Source organism: Rhinatrema bivittatum, chromosome 8 (genome assembly GCF_901001135.1).
Source record: "Rhinatrema bivittatum chromosome 8, aRhiBiv1.1, whole genome shotgun sequence".
Taxonomy (NCBI): Eukaryota; Metazoa; Chordata; class Amphibia; order Gymnophiona; family Rhinatrematidae; genus Rhinatrema; species Rhinatrema bivittatum.
In genome coordinates this window covers 78,328,333-78,349,077 of record NC_042622.1, presented here as the reverse complement: position 1 = coordinate 78,349,077, position 20,745 = coordinate 78,328,333, and the positions used below count along the sequence as shown (strand labels likewise).

Genomic DNA, 20,745 nt, shown 5'->3' with positions numbered 1-20,745 from the left:
AACGATAGCGACCCGAGCCTGCCCAACCGTAAGGCACAGGAGAGTCCAAAAGAAGAATAAAGGGGTAAACTCTTATGTTTTCTATCAAATAGAGCAGTTGAAACAATTTGTCGATGCCCAACTACCTAGTATAGAACCAGATTTGCCTATAGCTGAGTCCTCCCCTGTGAATTTACCATCTAGTGGGGCTCAGCAGTAGCCGGACATTTATAAAGTTAATCCAGCTGCCTATGTAATACGCTTATGTTGTTTAATAAAATATCGTAATTTTCTCCAATTTCTTCTTTAGAGATTCTAAATAATTCAGCCTCAATTTTCCTTATTGGATTACTATTTATTTTCATCTTAAAATAAGTAATAAGTAATTATTTTTCCAATCAATGGTTTTGAATAATCTTGTAAAAGTAAATTAATATCCTTTATGTTGCATGTTCTATGCAAAGTGCAGTTTTGAAATTGTATTTTAATTTTCCTTATATGTAATATGAAAATACTAATAAATAAAGAATTAAAAAAAAAAAAAAAAAAGAATAAAACTTTTTTTTTTTTAATAGACAAAAACGCAATTAAATTGATGAAAATGACACTTGCCCGGTCTCTTGAGGGTCCTGGACCGACTGGGGTGAGTGAGCTGGGCTCCTGTTTCACTCCCAGCGCTGCTGACAGACTAATAGGGTGCGAGAGGCCTTCGGGATAAGGCCTGTAATTTTTGCTTACCTTCCACCGACGGCTCCCCCACCGGCCACGAGGCTCGCCGTGCTGACCCGACGTTCTCCGCAGACCTCATGCTCCGCCTTTCCCCGAGGAACAACCAATCGGAGAGAGGCAAGCACGAACACCAATAGGGAGGCTTCTTCAGGGGCTTTAAACCCCAGCACTCCCTCCAAGCGCCCTTTTACTAGCGCGCCTGAACCGCTATTAGACGACCGGATTGGGGTGGGAGCCAGGGCCTGCGCAGCCGGCGCGAGAGCCCATCGGGGTAAGGCCTGGAATTTTTGCTTACCTTCCACCAACGGCTCCCCCACCGGCCACGAGGCTCGCCGCGCCGACCCGACGTTCTCCGCAGACCTCATGCTCCGCCTCTCCCCAAGGAACAACCAATCGGAGAGAGGCAAGCACGAATACCAATAGGGAGGCTTTCTCAGGGGCTTTAAACCCCAGCACTCCCTCCAGGCGCTGCACGCCGGGCATCGCGTGCCGAAGGAGCTCGACAAAGGGGCCTGCCCGTTTGTGCGTCCCTTAGTGCGCACCCGAATATAGTAGCCGTAACCATCTGGAATCTTCTACACTGAACTCAAGCTCTCCCAAAGCAGCCCATCTCTAACATTCTTCTAGCCTATCTAGCAATCACCCAGCCACCCCAGCATTCGCTCAACCTCTCCAGCAGTCTTCCAGCCACTCCAGCTATCATCCAATTACGGAACAGCACCGCTACGCTTCACCAATCCTACCCCCTAAAAAGACCATATCCACATTCCCGCATATCCTCTCAGATCATAGGATAACCTCTTTTGGCAAATCCCGTCCAAGCGAATCCTATCAGGATGCTAGGATACTCAATTCCCATATTATACCACAGCACCTCCCTCAAGATGAAGCCTCTGATGCGATACCAACTCACATCCCACAGAAATCTCACGCCGGTCTTGATCTCCCCTCTTACTCAACTCCTCAGGCTTGCCCTATTCACTCTAACTCTATGCAATGCCCAATCTATCACCAAAAAAACACACATTCTACACGACCACCTGCTCGACGCCAAACCAGATATCTGTGCCATCCCAGAGACCTGGCTGAAGCCAACTGACAGTCCTGATAAATCAACTTCCCACCCAGATATATGATGTCTTCTCCATCCCTAGACAAAAGAAGAAAGGGGGAGGCCTCCTCCTGGTGGCAAAAAAAGCTCTTAACCTCACCCTACAACCAATCAACACAATACCAAAACTTGAGGTTGCCTTGTTCAAATCCAAATCAATCCAAATCCTCCTCACATACGCCCCCCACCTGGATTATTAGAACTAGATGCCTCCCCTATTGTGGAAATAATAGCAAAATACTTAAACCTGGATTCACCAGCCATCATCCTTGGGGACTTTAATCTACACATTGACTCCAAGCCTCCATCTTCCAACTGTGAAGCTTTCTTATCCGCCCTCTCGGACATGAGCTTCAAACAACTAATCAACCAACCCACACATAAAGCAGGCCATACCCTAGATCTTATCTTCACTAACTCCAGCCTTACTTCACTCTCTCCCCCTCTCTGCCTCCCGGTCCCATGGTCAGACCATTATATGATCTCCTCCACCCTCAGATCGATGACAAGATCGGCTGCACGCCCTCAGCTTACCACCCTGCGTTATAGGAAACCCTGCCCATCTGAAGCCCTCGGTATCTCTCTGATCAAAGAACTGTCTAACCTGGATCTATCAAACCCCCAATGCAGCCATCCTATCTTGGCAAAACATCACAGAAACTATAGCCAACAAATTATGCCCACTGTCGGAAAAAAATATAAATCCTTCTCAAAAAAATAAGCAGCCTTGGTTCTCAAAGGAGCTCCGCGCACAAAAGCAAGCCTTGAGACGGAAAGAAAAGGAATGGAGGAAGAACCCCAACCCTCACTCTCTAACCTTATACAAAGCCGCCCTCCACCAATACAGATCGGCAACTTTGCGAACAAAAAGATTTCTACGCCCACCGTATCCACGATATGATCTTCGATGCGAAGGCTCTTTTCTCGTATGTATCAGAACTCACCAAAACTGCTCCCTCTACAATCCCTGACGACCTAGCTCAATCGAAAGCCAATGAGTTGGCCGTATTCTTCCAGAACAAACTCTCCAATACCCTGGCTATATTACCAATATGTCCTAATATGCCGTCCCTGGATCCCCCCCAATCCCTGAACCTAGTTGTAGGTTTGGAATCCTTCGATCCCACGTACGCATTAGAAGTGGAAAACATAATAAAAAGAATGAAACCCTCCACTCACCCACTAGACCAAATACCTTCCAAACTGCTGATCCTCATACCTGAATCTTTCTCTAAACATCTAGCAGATATTATCAACTGCTCCCTTTCACAAGGAATCTTCCCGGACTCTCTCAAATTGGCCAGCCTGAAACCCATACTCAAAAAAACCGAACCTGGACCCAGATGATCCCAACAACTACCGCCCTATATCAAACCTGCCGTTTGTAGCCAAGATTATGGAGAAAATCATAAATAATCAACTTTCGAATTACCTGGAGGAATATAATATTCTACATCCCTCTCAATATAGATTCCGAAAAGAACAACACAGAAACTCTCCTCATCTCGCTCCTAGATCAAGTATACATTGGCATTGGCAAAGGACAGTCCTTCCTCCTAGCACTTCTCGATATCTCGGTGGCTTTCGACACCGTAAATCATACTACCCTTATAAACCGGTTATCAGACATAGGAATTGCAGGACCCGCCCTCAGATGGTTCGACTCTTTTCTTAAAAACAGAGCCTACAAGGTTAAAATCAATAACAAAGAATCCCTTCGCACTAACTCCCCATTCGGAGAACCCCAGGGCTCTTCATTATCGCCCACCTTGTTCAACATTTACCTTCTCCCCTTCTGCCATTTACTCTCAAAATTAAAATCTGAAGTTTTACATATATGCAGACGACTTTCAAATCTTAATTCCCATATCAAATTCACTGGATTCTGCTCTCAAATTGTGGGATTCACATTTGCAAACAATCAACCTCCACCTCGCAAGCCTTAATCTGGTGCTTAACACTACCAAGACAGAACTCCTCCTCATCACCCCAGAAGGCAGTCCATTTCATCAACCGCTGCACACTAACACACAAATCTCCCATGCAAGAGACCTTGGAGTCATAATAGACAGCCATCTGAGTCTAAAGAAATTCATAAACCAAACTACAAAGGAATGCTTCTACAAGCTGCAAGTACTCAAAAAACTCAAGCCTCTCCTTTTCCATAATGATTTCAGATCGGTCCTCCAAGCCATCCTGTTCTCCAAGGTCGATTACTGCAACTCCATCTTGCAAGGCCTCCCTGCTACTATAATAAAACCCCTCCAGCTGCTTCAAAACACGGCCGCGAGAATCCTCACAAATACCAATCGGAGAGAGCACATCTCTCCTATACTAAAAGATCTTCATTGGCTCCCAGTAAACTTTAGGATTCTCCATAAATCACTTACAATTATTCACAAAAGCATACACCATCAGACCCCTCTTGACCTGCTACACCCACTCAAACTTCACTCTACGACCAGACCCTTAAGGGAAGCTTACAAAGGATCCTTACACGTCCCTCCAATCAAAGCAGTGCACCAATCAAACATCAGAGACCGGGCATTCTCAACAATAGGTCCCTCCATCTGGAAACACCATGCCACCGGACCTCAGGCAGGAAACCTGTCTCATAACTTTTAAAAAGAAATTCAAGACATGGCTTTTCTGTCGAGCCTTTCCCTGTTCCTAAGCCAACAGCTTGACTTAGAATTGTTCCCATCTACTGTGATTAAACAAAGACAAAGTACTCATACACATCATAATGTGGTGGGCTCCTTTTGCCTCCCTTCCACACCATCTTCTGTAAAAAGTTAATTATCTCTGCTCTCCCCTCTTTATTTCCTATCCCCAGTCTTTTGCGCCCCTGTTATAATGTAACTTTTTGCTTCTTCAATCTATGTCTCTTGTTAATTGGTTACCGTTAACCGCTTTGTTCGATGTAAACAGAGTTGATTTGATTTGTATCAAGAAAGTCGGTATATAAAAGCCTTAAATAAATACATAAATAAATAAATAATAGAGCTCTCAGCTCCTAGTTGCAGCTGCGTCTGCAACCAGTGGGGGGATGGTCCTCTCAGAACCTGGCAACCCCCTGGGAGGCTGACCAGTGTCTTCTTGTAATCCTTCTCTTTTAATAGACTTAGGTTACTTTAAAAAAAAACAAAAACCTAAGTCTATTATAAAGCTAAGTAACCAGAACAGACTGTAGGTTTTGCACCTCCACCATCTGCTGGAGACAGAGAAATACTGACGGACTGTAGGTGGCACCCTGGCATAGAAGACAGAATCTGTCAAAACTTCTCTGTCTCCATCTGCTTGAGGGGAGGCAAAACCCAGGAGTCTGGACTGATCCGGGTACGTACTATATTATACGTGATATTGTGTTTTCTTTGCACCAATTATTTTTATTGGTGCCATTTTTTGAATGGTTTCGGTGCTTTTTCAGCATGGATGAGTGTTTTGTCCACGCTGGCTCAGAGTGTTTTGGCGCTGATGTACTCCATGCTGATTTGCTCAGTGCCGATAAGTCTGTGTCATGTTCTCTCGGAGCCATAGACTTTGTGTCATGTTTTCTTGATGATGCTGTTTCTCTGCTCCAATTTTTTTGATGAAGATTTACCTTGTTTTTTTAATCTTTACTCATCTCTGAAGAGCTTATTAGCTCTGTGAAACAGTATATAAGTCTTGAAAGCAGCACTTTATCAAGATAAATTCCGACTTATCCAGCTAAGTAGCAGCACTTATCCATCTAAATCAGAATTGACTGACACGGATAAGTACTGCTTTCAAGACTTATCTGGCTAAGTTGTGGCTTTATTGCAACTTAGACAGATAAATCGGAATTTATCTGAATAAGTGTTGCACAGCTACTATATCCATGTATTTTTATGTCTAACTTTATATTTACTTATTTATGAACTTTTCTTTACTGACATTCGTAAAAACACATCATGCCAGTTTACAATGAACTGAAAGGAGGAAATTACAATAAACGAGGGGAAGGGAGATTGGACAGGCAAGAAAAGGGAGAGGGGAAGGGAGATTTTACCTGCAAATTTACATGCAGTAAGTCAAGAGATTTTTCTAACATGCATACAGCAATGAAATTATCAGTTATAGGAATTAGTCTAATCAATTCACCCACTCCATCTTCAGGTCATTGAGACCCTCCTGGGACTTCAGCCTCAACATCCTCCATTTGGTTGGTTGCATGTGACTTGTGAATGTTGGAACAGGGAAGTATAGAGATAGGTTTAAACAGTATAGGGTAGATTTTTCAGACATGCGCACGCATGTTATAAAATCAGGGGTCGGTGCCCGCAAGGGGGTGCACAATTGTGCACCTTGTGTGCGCAGAGCCGCGCTGCCTTCCCCCGTTCCCTACCCCCCACCCCACCTTCCCCGCCCTTTCCCCCCTACCTTTTTCTTATTTTTTCTTGTGTTTCAAAACTACTTCAGCCCTGGGGCTAAAGTAAGTTGCACCCACAGCGGCAAATGGCCTCTCTGCCGGGAGCCTCTGACCCCACCCCGCCCCTTTTTGCAAGCCCCGGGACTGACATGCGTCCCGGGGCTTTAGGCCCAGCGCGCGTAACCTTTTGAAAATCCGGCCCTATGATTGGTAGTATGTGTAGTATATTCAATGCAAGCAATTTAATATATATTTATAAGAAATTCAGGATATATATTTTTATATATATATGAAAAAATGTCTGTGTGTATATACAGGTATATGTTATGATGTTTGCATTAATGTTTGATATTTAATCATTGTAAAATATTATTGTACTTGATACCACACTATATTCCTGGCATATATGATGATCGGGTATTTGTATAAAATGTGTTTATCAGTTAAAGGTTTAACACAAATATTTTTTGAAATATATTTGTTTCCTTCATGTAGTGTATGTTTGAATATTGGAATTTTTCTACTTACATTCATGTGGTTATGTTCCAGTTCAAGACATATGAGGCATAAGTTGTGTTCAGTCTAAAATAGATATTTTATGCCAACATTTCTTACAGGACTTGAATGGGCTTTTCCCTTTCTTTTTTGCAGACTATTTTCCTGTCAACATTATCAAATTTGGTTTGAACTATATTCTTCCACATCGCGGTACATCGGAAAGAAACCTTTACTGACCATTCTAGCAGCAGACAAAATTAGACTGAGGGAGAGACATGATAGCGCTAGCATGAAAATACCCACGCATGCTCAGAAGGTGCAGTTAAACTTTGAGTTGTAAGAAGAAAAAGACCTAACTTGGCACTGTCAGATTATGTCACCATCCTATATAGCTGTATTGTGCTTGCCCATGGAGAATCTGATGTCATATAATTCTATAATTTCTATAATTTCAGTTCTCTTTATGAACAGACTGTCTGTCATGTGACACTTCCCCCCCCCCCAGGCTTGTAGATTAAAACTGCATTAATATTTGTTGGTATTTATCTTAATTTAGAAATGTATAACCTCTGCTCTGATTGGGCAGAAGTAGTATGTTTGAGGAGACTTGCTTCACTGTATGGACTCTCCATTTCCTGTCTACAGCTCCAGTCACATCTCTTTCTCCCAGTACTCCAATAAAGCATTACTTTTTACAATAATCCAGGCCAAAACATTCAAAGGAGAAGTCATCACAGCGATTGTGACAGTTGTACCTTTCATTTTGTCATCCTGTAAGTTGTTTTCTAGTTTTTGTTCTTAATAAATGTTTGTAACTTAAGAACCTAGCCTCTCTTACTCAGTATCACGTACAAGAATTTAGCTATTTGTATAATCATACAAAGTGACATGCAGCAAAGTCAGATTATCAACTGATCCCCAAAAGAGATGGAGCTAAACCTGAGTACCTTATGTTCCTGGGTGCGTCTATGTTTAATCAGGTCTCCACTGAAGTTCAGCTGGCAGGTGTTGCACCACCTCTGGGGCAGAAGCCTCTTTGTTCTAAAGCAAGCATAGAAAATACGCACAATATGAAGAAAATTGCTCACATCACAGCTAATTCTGTCAGCCCCCACATCAGTCTTCTCAAGACACTCCCCCCATTCTTCTCTGACCTCAGGGCATGCCCCCTATTTGCTCACACATACCCTGCCTAAGGGCATGATCCTTGCTCACATACCTCCACTGCCTCAGAGCGGAACCCCCACCACCTCCTCACACTTACCCATCTGGGTCTATGAACGTCTGCAAAATCTTCTTCTCTGTGGGCAGCAGTGTAACTAAGCAGGCATTGCTGATGTCTTGGATCTCCAAGAATCGCTGCTGGTGCTCAGCTGTAGCCATATGAGACTGGAAGATCTGCATTACACAAAGAGTGTTAGAATATCATTGCACCGTACAGTGCATTCTCCTCAAGGCTTATCGGTGGAATATCCTCTCAATATAGTTTCAGTCTCTCTCCTTATTCCTTCCCATCTGGCTCTCACCAGTGAGCTCTCATTTTGCATGCCACCATTGTATTTTCCCATTAGAGATCCAAAATATGTTTTCCCATATTTGTCCTAAATCTCTTTCCATTTTTCTCAGCAAGACTGCCCCTCCACAACAGAAGGTTCAATGCTTTCCTCAGGTGCAGAGTCACTTCAGCAAAAATCCCCTCCCCCCAAACAGGAAAAGACTCAGATTTTCTGCTTGTGACTGCAGTCTGAATCACATTACACAAAATAAAAGCAGAGGGGATAATTTTCAAAACTGCTTGCTCACGCCCATTTACACATATATATGGGCACACACAAAGTTGCTACTGTATTTTATAACCTGTGCAAACAAGTATGCACACCCATGCTTGCATATATTAAACCATGAACCATACAAGTTCAGCCTTATACAAATAAATGCTGATATATCCGGCTAAGTAGCAGCACATAACTGGATAAGTTCTAAAAGCATTACTTAGATGGACATATTCAGCTATTTAGGCAGCTGCTACTTAGCCGGATAAATCGGAATATAGCTGGATAAGTGCCTCTACTTATCCAGATAAGTTCAAATTTGCCCACTCAAGTAGTGAGAAAGGTGCTACTTAGCTGAATAAGTTGAAATTAGCTGAATAAGAGTGCGCAAATGATATACCTGCGCATTTGTACTTCAAAACTTTAAAAAGATAGCAAATAGATTTTATTTGCATTAATTTGACACTTTAACCCCCCTCCCCTAGTAAGTCTGCTTTTACACGCATAAATCAAGGATTTTATAATATGCATGCATCAATGAAATAACCGGTCTTAGCAATTAGTATACCAGTTTATCCGGTCCATCTGCAATTCATGAAGGCTCTCCTGGCTCTTCAACCTGAAATCCCCCCTATTGCATCCAGACTCTCTACCCAGTCATTTTTTTCATTTTTATGATGTTTATGATCACTTCTGCAGTAAATATACACAAGTAAAAGACTTATGCACATCACTGTCAGGTTTTAAAATAGCAACTTATTTGCATAAATTTTGGACCCACCTTGAAACGTCCCTAACATACCCCTTTTGTATGCACATTCTGTTGGTCGCGTATGTGCATACATGTACGTACTTTGCTGCTTTAAACTACAAACTGAGCGTGATCAGCCCATACATTTGCATATATGGACCTTTTTACATGAGCAACTCAAAATTCACCTAAAATTGTATAAGCATCTAAGTAGTCTTTGACAGACAGGGTACGATACCGGGTCTAGTGGACATGACCAGTTAGAGCCCAAAGCCAATCAGTAGATAAGATACTACAGACTGTGAATCTACCCACCACACACCAATATCCTCTCTCTGCTCTCCACCAGCACCAATCCCAGCAGCCTTTGCCTTCCTCTCCCAAGTCACCAGTTCCCTGTATGTTCGCAGATCAGTCCAGAATCCTGGGTTTTGCATCCCTACTAGCAGATGAAGACAAAATGTTTTTCTGACAATGCTACATAACCCCGAGTGCCTCCTGCAGTTCCTCAGTATTTGTTTGTCTCCAGCAGATGGTAGAGGTGCAAAACCTGCAGTTTTGCAATCAGGGAAAATTATTTGGTTTAAGAGCTTTGCTCCCAGGGGGGTTTTAGGTCCTGGTGGGACCATCCCTTTTGGTTGAGGCGGACGAACTGGGGGTTGGTGACCCTTTTGTAGGCTTGGTCCTTACTTCCGTAGGATAATAAATCTGGTGGTCCAGATACCTCCCCTTCATGAGGCTGCTGAGGCAACTAAAGGATCGAGGAAGCTGTTTGACAGCTTGGCCCTCTTTCAGCTCTGTGTTCCAGCCTAGCAGGAAATTATACAGGGTAATTTGGTTTTACAGCGGCAGAGTATGCGAGATGGATGGCTGATTGAAGGTAAGCTTCCCCCAACATTGTGTGACTGTACGTGGCTCAGCTTGATTGCAGATGAATTGCATCTAGCTGTGCATCAGGCGGTGAAGGGTTGTCGGATGGTCCTACCGCCACGAAAAAGCAGAGACTGGCTCCCACTCCTGCTCCTCAAGCGCGTCAGGGTTTGCATTGGGTCGAGGCTTCTCTCCGTCGGCGTGGGAACGGCGGCCATTTTGAATACTCATGCAGCCTTTGCTGCACCAGCAGGGGGGAGGGGGAAATCTCCCCTGAGACTTTCCCTGGCATGTTCAAACTGCGGGGAGGGAGCAGGGTGGCTCGGTTAGGGATTTTCCCATTATCCCAGTTCCTGAGTCCTCTCAGCCAAATTTCTGACTCCTCAAGGCCTTTTTCCACAGACTTTGTTTTGTTATTACATGAGGCATATTTAGCTAAGTAGCGTGATGCACAGTCATGTTTGGGGACCTGGGTCCAGCCTTCAGAGGGTCTGGCTATGGGCTCAAAACTGGCCAGATGTAGAGAAAGCAGACTTCTCCCGTCCAGTGTTTGTTGGCTCCTTTCCCATCTTCAGGAGACACGGTGGATGAGTCAGAGGACTCAGATGATACCCCAGATAGGATGGGGTGCCACTGGTGGATGATCAGGCAGTTGACCCAGATACAGGCAGCACGGATCAGGTAGATGATCCGGAAGAGATTCCAGTTACCAAAGGAGATGACCCCAGGATGGTCCATCTTTTTCGTAAGGAGGAACTGTGGCCCTTGATTACTCAGGTGCTACAGGAGCTTGGGATCAAGGTTCCTCAGGAGGACTCTGATTAGGAAAGGGCTGATTCAGTCCTGGATGGACTGAGGGGTTCATCTAGGATTATGATGTCCAAGGTATCAGACAGGCAGTTTTTATGGTTGTGTAACTGGTTGGCGGATGTGGCGTCTAAGTCTCATTTGGGGTCTCTACCTTTCAAAGGGAGGCTCTTGTTTGGCGAGGACCTAGAGCAGCTAATGAAGCATCTGAAAGAAAAGAAGGTGCACAGCGTGTCAGAGGATAAGCCTAAGGGCAAGAGGTTCTTTCAGGCTTAGTCCCGCTTGCAGGATAATGGGAGGTCTCGCCCAGCAATGGGAGGTCTCGCCCAGCAAGGGGAGCTCCAGGTCCAGAGAAGCAATTCTCTCTCAGGGGTCAAAGACCTTTCCTGGATACCACTGGGGGAAGTGCAGCTGGGGCTAAATCCTCGCAATGAGGCAAGGCTTGTCCACTTCTTAATTTTTGTCGTAGGAGGTCGACTGGCACATTTTATAGGGAGTGGACTAAAATTACCACTGACCAGTAGGTTCTCAGTGTAGTAAGAGACTGCTACGCTTTAGAATTTACTCGTCCCGTTCAAGATTTGTTTCTAGTTTCCACTTACAGGCCCTCTAGACAAGCAGCTAGTGGTTCAGGAAACGCTAGACCGGTTGCAGAGGCTAGGGGTGGTAATTTTGGATCCCGTGAAGAGCAAGGCACAGGAAGGTATTCCGTTTACTTTGTCTTGCCAAAGAAGGACGGCACCTTTCACCCAATTCTGAACTTAGAGAGAGTAAATGCAGCACTGAAGGTTCTGCATTTCTGAATGGAGACCCTGAGGTCAGATGGAGACCCTGAGAACGAGTTTCTGGCTTCTCTAGATTTGATAGAAGCATATCTGCACATAGCTATCCCCCCAGACCATCAACAGTTTTTGCGGTTCATGGTTCTGGGTCAGCATTTTCAGTTTCAGGCTCTTACGATAGGTCTAGCTACAGCACCACACACTTTCACCAAGGTTAGGGTGGCGGCAGATTTACGCTGGGAAGGCGTTCTGGTACACCCCTATCTAGACGATTGACTCATCAGGGCGAAGTCAGAGGCCCTCTGTCGTCAGTCAGTTCAGAAAATGCTCCAGAGGCTTGAGTCACTCGGTTGGGTGGTGAACGTAGCAAAGAGTCACCTGATTCCATCACAGTCCCTGGAGTATCTAGGGGCTCATTTCAACACACAGAGTGGCAAAGTATTTCTCATGGAGGAGTGGGTACAGAAGCTGCAGGGGCAAGTTTGACAGTTGCTGGGGCTGGCAGTGCCCAAGGTCTGGGATTATTTGCAGGTCCTGGGCTCCATGGCTTCGACCTTAGTTGGTGCCATGGGCATTTGCACATATGTGGCTCCTGCAGAGGGCTCGTCTCGCCTGGTAGAACCCACTCTGAGGAGTTTCATCTTCCTGTCCCACTTGAGGGAGTCTGCAGGGACAGTGTCTTGGTGGCTCCTTCATTCCAATCTGGACCGTGGTATGGAGTTTGAAGTTCCAGATTGGGTGATTCTTACTACTGATGTCAGTCTGTCTGGTTGGAGGGTGGTTTGTCAGCGACAGTTAACGCAGGGATGGTGGTCCGAGAAAGAGGCTTCTTGGTCTATCAATCGCTTAGAGACCAGAATGGTGCATTTCTCTTTGCTTGCTTTTCTGCCATTGGTGAGAGGTTGGTCAATGAGGGTCCTGTCGGACAATGTGATAACAGTAGCCTACATCAATCGGCAGGGAGGAACCAAGAACCGGGCAGTAGCTCAGGAGGCTCAGAAGTTGATTCTTTGGGCGGAGCGATACTTGGAGAGGACAGTGGCATCGCATATCACAGGGGTTGACAATGTCCAAGCGAATTTTCTGAGTTGCAGAATGTTAGACCCGAGAGAGTGGGAGCTGTTGGAGAAGGCGATGCAGCTCATCCATGAGAAGTGGGGCTGTCCTCAAGTTGATCTAATGGCGACTCGTCAAAATGCCAAGGCATTTCGGTTTTTCAGTTTGAGAAAAGAACGGAGTGCCAGAGGCATCGATCCTCTAGTGGTCTCTTGGCCTCGGAAGGTTCTATTTTACGGTTTTCCTCCTTGGCCTCTAGTAGGCAAGAAACACCCGAGCAAAGTAATTTTAGTGGCACTGGAGAGGCCCCGTCAGCCTTAGTTCACGGATCTAGTCAACTTGGTCATGGACGGTCTGCTACGCTTCAGCCATCTAGGGGACCTTCTTCCTCAGGGCCCCGTATTTTCAGACAAGGCGGCATACTTTTGTCTAGTGGAATGGCTTTTGAGAGGCAGCGATTGAGGCGCAAGAAGTACCCCAAAGCGGTTATTACTACTCTGTTACAGGCTAAGCGAAAGTCTACTTCTCTTTCGTATGTGCGGGTCTGGAAGGTTTTTGAGACCTAATACATCACTAATGGGGAGGTAAAGCTCCACAGCCAAGGTGTCTCATATTTTGCCTTTTCTTCAGGAGGGTTTGGGTCAAGAGTTTGGCCTTTAACTCTCTTAGTATCCAAGTGACTGCTCTGCGTTGACTTCGAGGTAAGGTAGAGAGGGTCTCCCCTGTCTACTCATCTGGATGTAGTCCTGTTTCTCCGGGGGGGGGGGAGCAAAGAATTTACTCTCGCCGGTGAGGAGAGTCTGTCCATCCCAGAACCTTAATCTTGTCTTCAGGGGTTTTTGTGAGGCTCCCTTTGAACCGCTCAGGAGAGAAACTCTTAAGGATTTGACCCTTAAGGTTGTTTTCCTTGTGGCCATATGTTCAGCTGGAAGAATTCCAGAGCTACAGGCTTTGTCTTGCCGTGATCCTTTCCTACAGATTTTGGACTTGGAGGTGTCGTTGCATACGGTACTATTTTTGCCTAAGGTAGTCTCGGAGTTTCATGTGAATCAGACTGTGGAGATTCCAGCTTTTCCTGAGATAAGACTCTTCTGTACCTCATGCAAGGGAGCTTAAGATCTTGGATGTGCAGAGAGCTTTGTTGAGGTATCTCAAAGTGACTAATGACTTTAGGAGGTCAGATCACCTGTTTGTTTTGTGGAGCAGTTCGAAAAGAGGTTATCAAGCATCTAAGGTCACTACTGCGCGGTGGCTTAAGGAGGCCATTGGTTTGATGTACATAGCTAAGGGTCATCTGGTTCTGGATGGTTTGAGGGCCCACTCAATGCACTCTCAGGCGGCCTCGTGAGCGAAGGCTCAGATTTCTCTACAAGAGATTTGCAGGGCAGCGACGCAGAGTCTCTGCACACTTTTGCAAGGGACTATTGTTTGGATTTTGGGGATCCAGCATCCAGGTCCTTTGGCGAGAGCTTTGTAAGTAGGACCCTCCAGGTCCCACCCTAGTTAGGGAGCTTTGGTACATCCCAGGAGTCTGGATTGATCTAGATATGTATAGGGAAAGGAAAATTGGTTCTTACCTGCTAGTTTTCGTTCCTGTAGTACCACAGATCAAGAACCCACCCAATCTGTGAAGGTGGAGAGTTGTCCGCTCATTCTTTTTTTTGGCATGGAATACAGACTTGTTTGTTGGGGATCATACTTTTGGTTTTTGAACGTTACACTTCTATAGAGGGCACCATCCTCCGTTTCTTATGGTTTTCTCTTAAGTTTTGGTATACAGTTTTTAAGCTTGGGTACAGGTCAATATTGAGGAACTGCAGGTGGCACTCAGGGTTATGTAGCAGTGTCAGTAAAACTTTCTCTGTCTCCATCTGCTGGCAGGGTTGCAAAACCCAGGAGTCTGGACTGATCTGTGGTACTACATAAACAAAAATTAGCAGGTAAGAACCAATTTTCCTATGCTTTACCTGCTGGCTACTGCAGTTGCTCTTGCAGATATAACAGTAGAACATGGGTCCGATGTGCTGCCTTGCTTCATTTGTGCTGCCCATCTCTCTGTTCTTATGTCCTGGCTTCAAAGCTGCTGTGCTGATGGCTCTGCTCTCACTGCTCTGCTGAATGGTCACTTTCAAGGAGCTCCCTACACCAGGCACCTGCTAGAAAAAAAAAATGGAAGTGTTTCTCCTGTAGGTTTTTCAAGTAACATCCACTAACCCAAAGGTCCCAAAACCTGTTTGAGGGCTGCAACCCAGTTGGGATTTCAGGATTTCCGCAATGAATATGGAGACTGCATAAACATTGATTTTATGTATTTAAAAATATTACTGGCCCCATAGTTCTAGATGGGGTGCAGATTACCATTCACAATAAAAACATACAGTACAGTATTACAAACAAGATGCCATATGCTGCTTTTATTTATTTAAATAGTTCACATTTTATTGAGAACATTTCAAAAGTAACACCTGGTACAGCAGTAGAACATTTGGGTAAATACAATCAAAACAACTAGCCAATAAAATGTAGAAATAGTACCCACCCCCTCCCTCAACCCACCCCACCAACCCCTAACAAAACAAACTAAAATTGATCAAAGAAATTGAGGTATCATAACTAGGGATGTGCTTTTGTTTCGTCCACTTCGGCGGTATGCACATACTTTGCAGACTTTATAGTGCATGGGTAAAAACGTATAGTATGAGCATAACTCATTAAAAATATACACATGCCATCCATTTTTACCCATGTACCATAAAGTCCATGAGGTAAACTTTATACCAGTCCACAACTGCCCTAAGCTGTAATGCACAAAATACAATATAATATTAGGAACACAGAGCTCAACACACTTTAGGCTGACACACAACATGTTGCCTATGAGACCCTAGGTGGCCTATGTTGCCAGATGTAGTCAAAAATCTTCTTCTCCCAGACTAAGATTTTGTCAGATGAGAATAGTGAGGGTTTGAGAAAAATATATAACACAGATGTGGCAAAATATTCATCTTCACTGTAGCAATTCTGCCAAGACAGGACAACTTATTATAATTTAAAGCTTATTGAAAAACATAACCATCAACCAAGGACATTTCCAAACATCAGCAAACAGTAACAAAGTATTTGTTTTATATCAGACCCCCTTACCCGTCCCCTAACCACCCCTCCCCACTCCATGCAGGTGCAAATGCAAACAGATAAATAAAAAAGAAAGAAATGATGGTAAAAACACAAGATTACCATACTGAGACAGACCAAAGATCCATCATGCCCAGTATCCTGTTTTCAACAGTGGCCAATCCAGTCACAAGTACCTGGCAGGATCCCAAAGGGTAGATACATTCCATGTTGCTTATCCCAGGGGTAAGCAGCAGATTTCTGCAACTCCAAATTCAACATCACTGATGAAGATAATAGTAAAATAAGAAGAATGGAGACTATTCAGCAGGTATGATTTTTCAAACCAGCTCCGCCACCTCCCTAAGAAGAAGACAGTCTATTCTCAAACCACGTTTCTCAAAACCATATTCCTTTATTAACTGCTTATTAAACAATGCAATGCCTATATTGTAAGGGGTAAAGAACTTCTGCTGCTCATTTATTTATCAAAACTCAAAGATTTTAAACATTTTTATCACAAAAATACTCCACCCCCTGTATTAATCACACACACACATACACACACCTCAAAAAAATCCTCATACCTCTCACACCATCACCACATTCATCTTACAACATCACATCCATTCCATATCAAAAAACTCCCCCCCCCTTTTTTTTTTAAATTTCACTGCACATTAAATCAACTAATAAAAATCGCTCAAAAAACCCCAGCACTTTCATTCACCCTCACTGGGCGTTTCCCTAAGCATCCCCCAACAGTCACAATCAAATTTTGTTGAACATATCTGTCCTCATGTATGTGTGTATTCATACCAACGTTTAATGAAGAAAGTTCACAAAACATCCACTAAAATACACTTCCACAATTCTTCAAAGAATTCCAGGGGTAATCACTGGAATTTTATGTGCCATGGACCTTTCTTGTGGCCCTTGGATGTACTGCAGAACATTCAAACACAGGTGAACCAAAGAGTCACTGCAAACTGTTCAATCTTTTTTCCGCCTCCGGGCAGATTTCAAATTTCCACAAGTATACTGCACATTACTCGCATACCCTTTATGGACCCCACTATGATATTTTCAAATAATCAAGAACAAAATTACAAATCTTTCTTCTTTTTATAAACCGGAATGCAGTCCAAATGCCCAAATTTTTTCTTTCTTTTTGTGGACAAACAAGCAAAGGGCTCTTAGACGTGATCCAATGTGCAGTATACTTGTGGAAATTTGAAATCTGCCCAGAGGCAGAAAAAGATTGAACAGTTTGCAGTGACGGTGTGGTTCACCTGTGTATGAACGTTCTGCAGTTCGTTTGAGGGCCACAAGAAAAGTCCACAGGACATAAAATTCCAGCGATTACCCCTGGAATTCTTTGAAGAATTGTGGAAGTGTGTTTTAGTGGATGTTTTGTGAACTTTCTTCATTAAACGCTGGTGTGAATACACACATATATGAAGACAGATGTTCAACATAATTTGATTGTGACTGTCGGGGGATGCTTAGGGAAACGCCCAGTGAGGGTGAATGAAAGTGCTGGGGTTTTTTGAGCAATTTTTTTTTATTAGTTGTATTAAAGTGCAGTGAAATTCAAAGAAAAGGGGGGGGGGAGTTTTTTTGATATGTTATGAATACAGATGTGATATGGAATGGATGTGATGATGTTGTGAGATGAATGTGGTGATGTTGTGAGAGGTATGAGAAGGATTTTTTGAGTTGAGTGGATGAGAGTGATTAATACGGGGGTGGGGCCTATTTTTGTGATAAAAATGTTTAAAAGCTTTGAGTTTTGATAAATAAATGAGCAGCAGAGGTTCTTTAAATCTTACAATATAGGCATTGCATTGCTCAATAAGCGATGAAAAGGAATATGGTTTTGAGAAATGTGGTTTGAGAATATAGACTGTCTCCTTCTTAGGGAGGTGGCATAGTTGGTTTGTATTTATAGACAGTCTGATTTGCAGTTTGAAGGTGTCTTTTTGTGGTATGATTTTTCAACCAAAGTAGACAGGGTCCCCAAATACTTTCAAATTTTCCTGGAGCATCATGTTTAAGAGCAGTTAATTCTCATGTAAAAAGCATTACCCAGTTACACTAACAACAATGCTGGAGTCAAGTTCTTCCAAGAGGCTGCCAGCGCAAATCCTGAAGGAAGAATAATCTGTATTATGAGGAAATTCAACAAAGCATGAACATTTGGCACCGGAAGTTCCAGTAAAAAAATTAGGATCCTTGGTAACTGAACAGAAGTAATATCCCTAATCAGGTCAATTATATCCCAAAATTTCTGGGCTCAGGAACAGTCCTATCAAATATGGAATAGTGTAGCAATCCCATCACATTTACACTAACACTCTGCTTTAACTTCTGCATATATTTTATATAGGTGTTCAGGGGTGAGATACCATCTAAACAACAACTTAAATCCATTTTTAACCAGAAAAAAAAAAAAAAAAAAAAGAGATAGAACACCAACCCACTGAGAAAACAAAGACCCCAGATATAGTCATCCAAAGACTCCCCAAGGTCAGTTTCCCAAGCTAGCAAGTGGCAAGTTTTAGCTGCTTCCCCATTTATTTATTTATTTAAGGCTTTTCTATACCGAATTTCTTGATACAGATCAAATCAACTCTGTTTACATCAAACAAAAGTTTTAACAATAACATAGCCAATAAACATATTAATATGAGGCAGATATTGGCAGAGTCAAAAGTTACATTTTAACAAGGGCGAGCAACTGGGGATAGGGAAAAGAAAAGCCACTGTTAAAAAAACCAAATCTAAATGCAAGCGATCCCAACAACTTCCGCCCTATTTCCAACCTCCCATTCATAGCGAAAATCATGGAAAAATTGGTAAACACCCAACTATCCAATTACCTAGAGGACAACAGTATTCTTTCCCCAAACCAATATGGTTTTCGCAAAGCCGCAAGCACTGAAACGCTACTACTCTCACTCACGGACTTCCTCCTCTCTGGAATTGACAAAGGCCAAGCATATTTACTAATCCTCCTTGACTTTTCGGCAGCATTCGACACCGTCAACCACGCCATCCTTCTAAAACAGCTGGCAAACATTGGTTTAACAGGTGCCACACTAAACTGGTTCAAAACATTCCTTGAAAATAGAAGATATAGAGTCAAAATCCACAATAAAGAATCCCAATACCACCATTCTAATAGAGGGGTGCCGCAGGGTTCTTCACTTTCACCCACGCTATTCAATATCTACCTCCTACCACTTTGTCAACTTCTTACAAAACTAAGCCTGAAACACTTCCTTTTCGCAGACGACGTACAGATCGTGATCCCCATAGAAGAATCAATATCTAAAACAATGGAATACTGGGACAGTTGCTTAGTAGAAATTAAACTTCTCCTCACCAGTCTAAACCTGGTACTTAATGCTTCTAAAACAGAATTCCTGCTCATATCACCGGAAAACAAAAATACACACCCAAAACCACCCACACTCCTTCAAACAGCCCATGTAAGAGATTTAGGAGCCATCCTGGACAATCGACTCAACCTCAAACCTTTCATTAACCAAACCACCAAGGACTGCTTCTACAAATTACATATCCTGAAAAGAATTAAACCACTTTTTCACGCCCAAGACTTTAGAACAATTTTGCAAGCAATAATCTTTTCCAAATTAGATTATTGCAACTCATTACTACTAGGCCTCCCAGCTTCCTATACCAAACCTCTACAAATGGTCCAGAACTCTGCAGCCAGAGTCCTCACAAACTCCAGGAAAATGGACCACATCTCACCTATCCTCAAAAACCTCCATTGGCTACCGATCCACTATAGAATCATATATAAAACCATCAACATCATATACAAAACTATCAACCAAAACACGCACCTCGACCTACAAATACCTCTTAAAAATACACTTCCGCTAGACCCATCAGGGAATGCTACAAAGAGTCACTCCAAATACCAAAGGCCAAAACCTACCAACATAAATCATTGAGTCTCAGAGCCTTCTCTTCAGCAGGTCCAACTCTCTGGAACTCTATCCCACCAGATCTGAGACAGGAGCCATGCTCTCTAACATTTAGGAAAAGACTAAAAACTTGGCTTTTCAAAAAAGCATTTCCAAGCCTTGAATAATACCTCCATTAAATAGCACAAACTCTTATCCAATAACTGGACCAAATACAATTCAACCAACCTTAAATTGACAATCTTCAATACCTGCTGAACTTTTATCATACCACTGTCGTATTTATGCATTTGGTTATTTATGTTCCGTTCCATAGTGAGGTATTGCCACAGTTTCTCACATATTCTTATTTACTCACTATGCTAATCTATTACATTAATAGACTGAAATGTAAATATTGCTCTGTGCAATCTCTCCCCTTTTTCCAGTTCCAAGTTGATTTCCCTGATTTATTGTAACTTTCTCAATTCCTTTATCTGATTCACGATATTTAAAGTTCAAGGTTCTTTTTGAGAACATTGTTTTACGTTATGTTATGTTTTACACACTTTGTTAATTGTAAACCGGGTTGATGTGATGCCTGTCATGAAACTCGGTATAACAAAAACAATAAATAAATAAATAAATAAATAAAAGGGGGAAAACAAAAGTATACAAATAGGGTACTTTATACAGTGAGTGAGGGTGGCTAGTATAGCCAATCTCTAAGGCTACTTCTGAAAATTATGACATCTATGTGAGTTAATGAGTGATTATGTGAAGCGTAACGAAACAGTACATTAAAGTTCAGTGATGTAAATATGGTCTAGGGGCACGGAAAGGCTTTAATAAGACAAAGTTTGGAAATTATCCTCCTGAAGCAACAGGAGGAAATTATCCTCCTGATGCTTCTCATAATAGCCTTCAAACAGTTTTTCCTTTCCC

The 20,745-nt window shown here is 43.0% G+C and overlaps 1 protein-coding gene across 2 annotated transcripts in view; it reads right to left on the bottom strand.

Annotated features, from left to right (window-relative positions):
• The window catches only part of CIZ1 (CDKN1A interacting zinc finger protein 1), a 190,089-nt gene that overhangs the window by 70,832 nt on the left and 98,512 nt on the right, over nucleotides 1-20,745 (bottom strand). The window contains exons 9-11 of one of the 2 annotated variants that reach the window (XM_029611592.1): nucleotides 14,716-14,904; nucleotides 7,975-8,108; nucleotides 7,658-7,751 (exon numbers count right to left, since the gene is read on the bottom strand). In XM_029611592.1, coding sequence (XP_029467452.1) covers nucleotides 7,658-7,751; nucleotides 7,975-8,108; nucleotides 14,716-14,904 — 417 coding nt within the window. The remainder of the gene's footprint in view (nucleotides 1-7,657; nucleotides 7,752-7,974; nucleotides 8,109-14,715; nucleotides 14,905-20,745) is intronic. The other variant, XM_029611593.1, reaches the window with a different exon arrangement.